Source organism: Lethenteron reissneri, chromosome 24, assembly GCF_015708825.2.
Source record: "Lethenteron reissneri isolate LAM-NWPU_2019-01 chromosome 24, ASM1570882v1, whole genome shotgun sequence".
In the NCBI taxonomy this organism is placed as follows: domain Eukaryota; kingdom Metazoa; phylum Chordata; class Hyperoartia; order Petromyzontiformes; family Petromyzontidae; genus Lethenteron; species Lethenteron reissneri.
Window position 1 is genome coordinate 16,669,318 of NC_083802.1, and position 1,458 is coordinate 16,670,775.

At 52.1% G+C, this 1,458-nt stretch overlaps 1 protein-coding gene across 1 annotated transcript; it reads left to right on the forward strand.

Moving 5' to 3' along the window:
* The first annotated feature begins 841 nt into the window (after positions 1-841).
* On the forward strand, positions 842-1,030 carry LOC133346310 (cortexin domain-containing 1 protein-like). Its single transcript, XM_061557805.1, has one exon. The coding sequence runs from the start codon at positions 842-844 to the stop codon at positions 1,028-1,030; it is 189 nt and encodes a 62-aa protein (XP_061413789.1).
* Positions 1,031-1,458: the final 428 nt, after the last annotated feature.

Sequence of the window (1,458 nt, forward strand, 5' to 3'; positions counted from 1 at the left end):
ATGACGATTGCTTGTGTTGCGATCGAAACGTCGTGGTTTTTTGTTATTTTTGTTATTTCTTTGAACCTATCTACGTAACTTTACCGAAAGACCCAAGAATCATAAGTCCTCTATTTACCCACGAAATCCTCACTGAGTCGCTCAAGAGCTTTGTTTTGGAAGGGTCCTGTTGGTACCTGTTGGATTCTTCATTGAGGAGGTAGATTGTTGTTGTTGTTATTGTGTTGTTAGAGAAAAACGGAGTTTCTGGAGAAATTACCACCGCCACGACAGACGAACCTCAAACCATCCCACCACCACCAGCAGCACCATACTACACCATAATCCCACACTGGCATTCCCACCGACCCAAACGACTACCACCGATTCGCATCACACCATATCACCACCGACGCATACCACCACCCGAATTTGTTGTCGTTACAAAATCTCACCACCATCACCAGCATCACCGACCACCAACTCATACAACCACCACCATTATTATCACTACCACCCTACAACCACCACTAACCACCACCACCACGCCCAGCAAACTCCACCACCACCACCACGCCCAGCAAACTCCACCACCACCACTCCCAGCAAACTTCACCACCACCACTACACCCAGCAAACTCCACCACCACCACTACTCCCAGCAAACTCCACCACCACCACTCCCAGCAAACTTCACCACCACCACTACACCCAGCGAACGCCACCACTTTGAGTCATTCTGTGCTTGTTGTTCTTGTTGTTGTTCCTGCGCTTCGCTGACGGCCGCAGGCGGAGGTGGTCGAGCACGTGGGTTGATTGTGGGGGGCGGCGGTGGTGGTGTTGGTGGTGGTGGTGAGGGTCCATGGGGATGGAGTCGCGATCCGGCGCGGAGCTGCCGCCCATCGATCTGGACAAGGGCCTCGCCTTCGCCTTCCTTTCTCTGCTCTGCCTCTTCCTGCTCATCATGATCGTCAAGTGCGTCAAGGTGGTGCTCGACCCCTACAGCGAGATGTCTACCTCCTCCTGGGAAGAGCAGAGGCTGGAGACGTGATCCGATCTTCTGAGAACACCCCGGACCGCCACCCCCACAACAGACAAAGACAAACATCCGTAAAAAAAATAGCAACTGTTAAACTAAACTATTTTTTTTTCTATTTTAGCAGGTAAGCCCCACTGAGCTATGTAGTAGCCCTTTTTCGGAAGCGACCAGGCAATCACAAACGACAGCTCAACGAAGTGGCTCGTCATCACGTGGGAATTGTATCGCAGTCAAATTCCTGTTGCTGTTGATTCTAAATGCGGAGGGGAAAATACCGGAGGAGGACCCAGAGATGCAATCCACGCGCCCGACGTGGAGAGAGAGAGAGAAACATGCAAACTCCAAATAGACAAAAGGCGTCAGCGTCCGGATCTGAACCCACGACCTCCTGTAGACCAGGCGAGGCAGTTAACATCTCGCCACCGTGGCACACCGGCCCC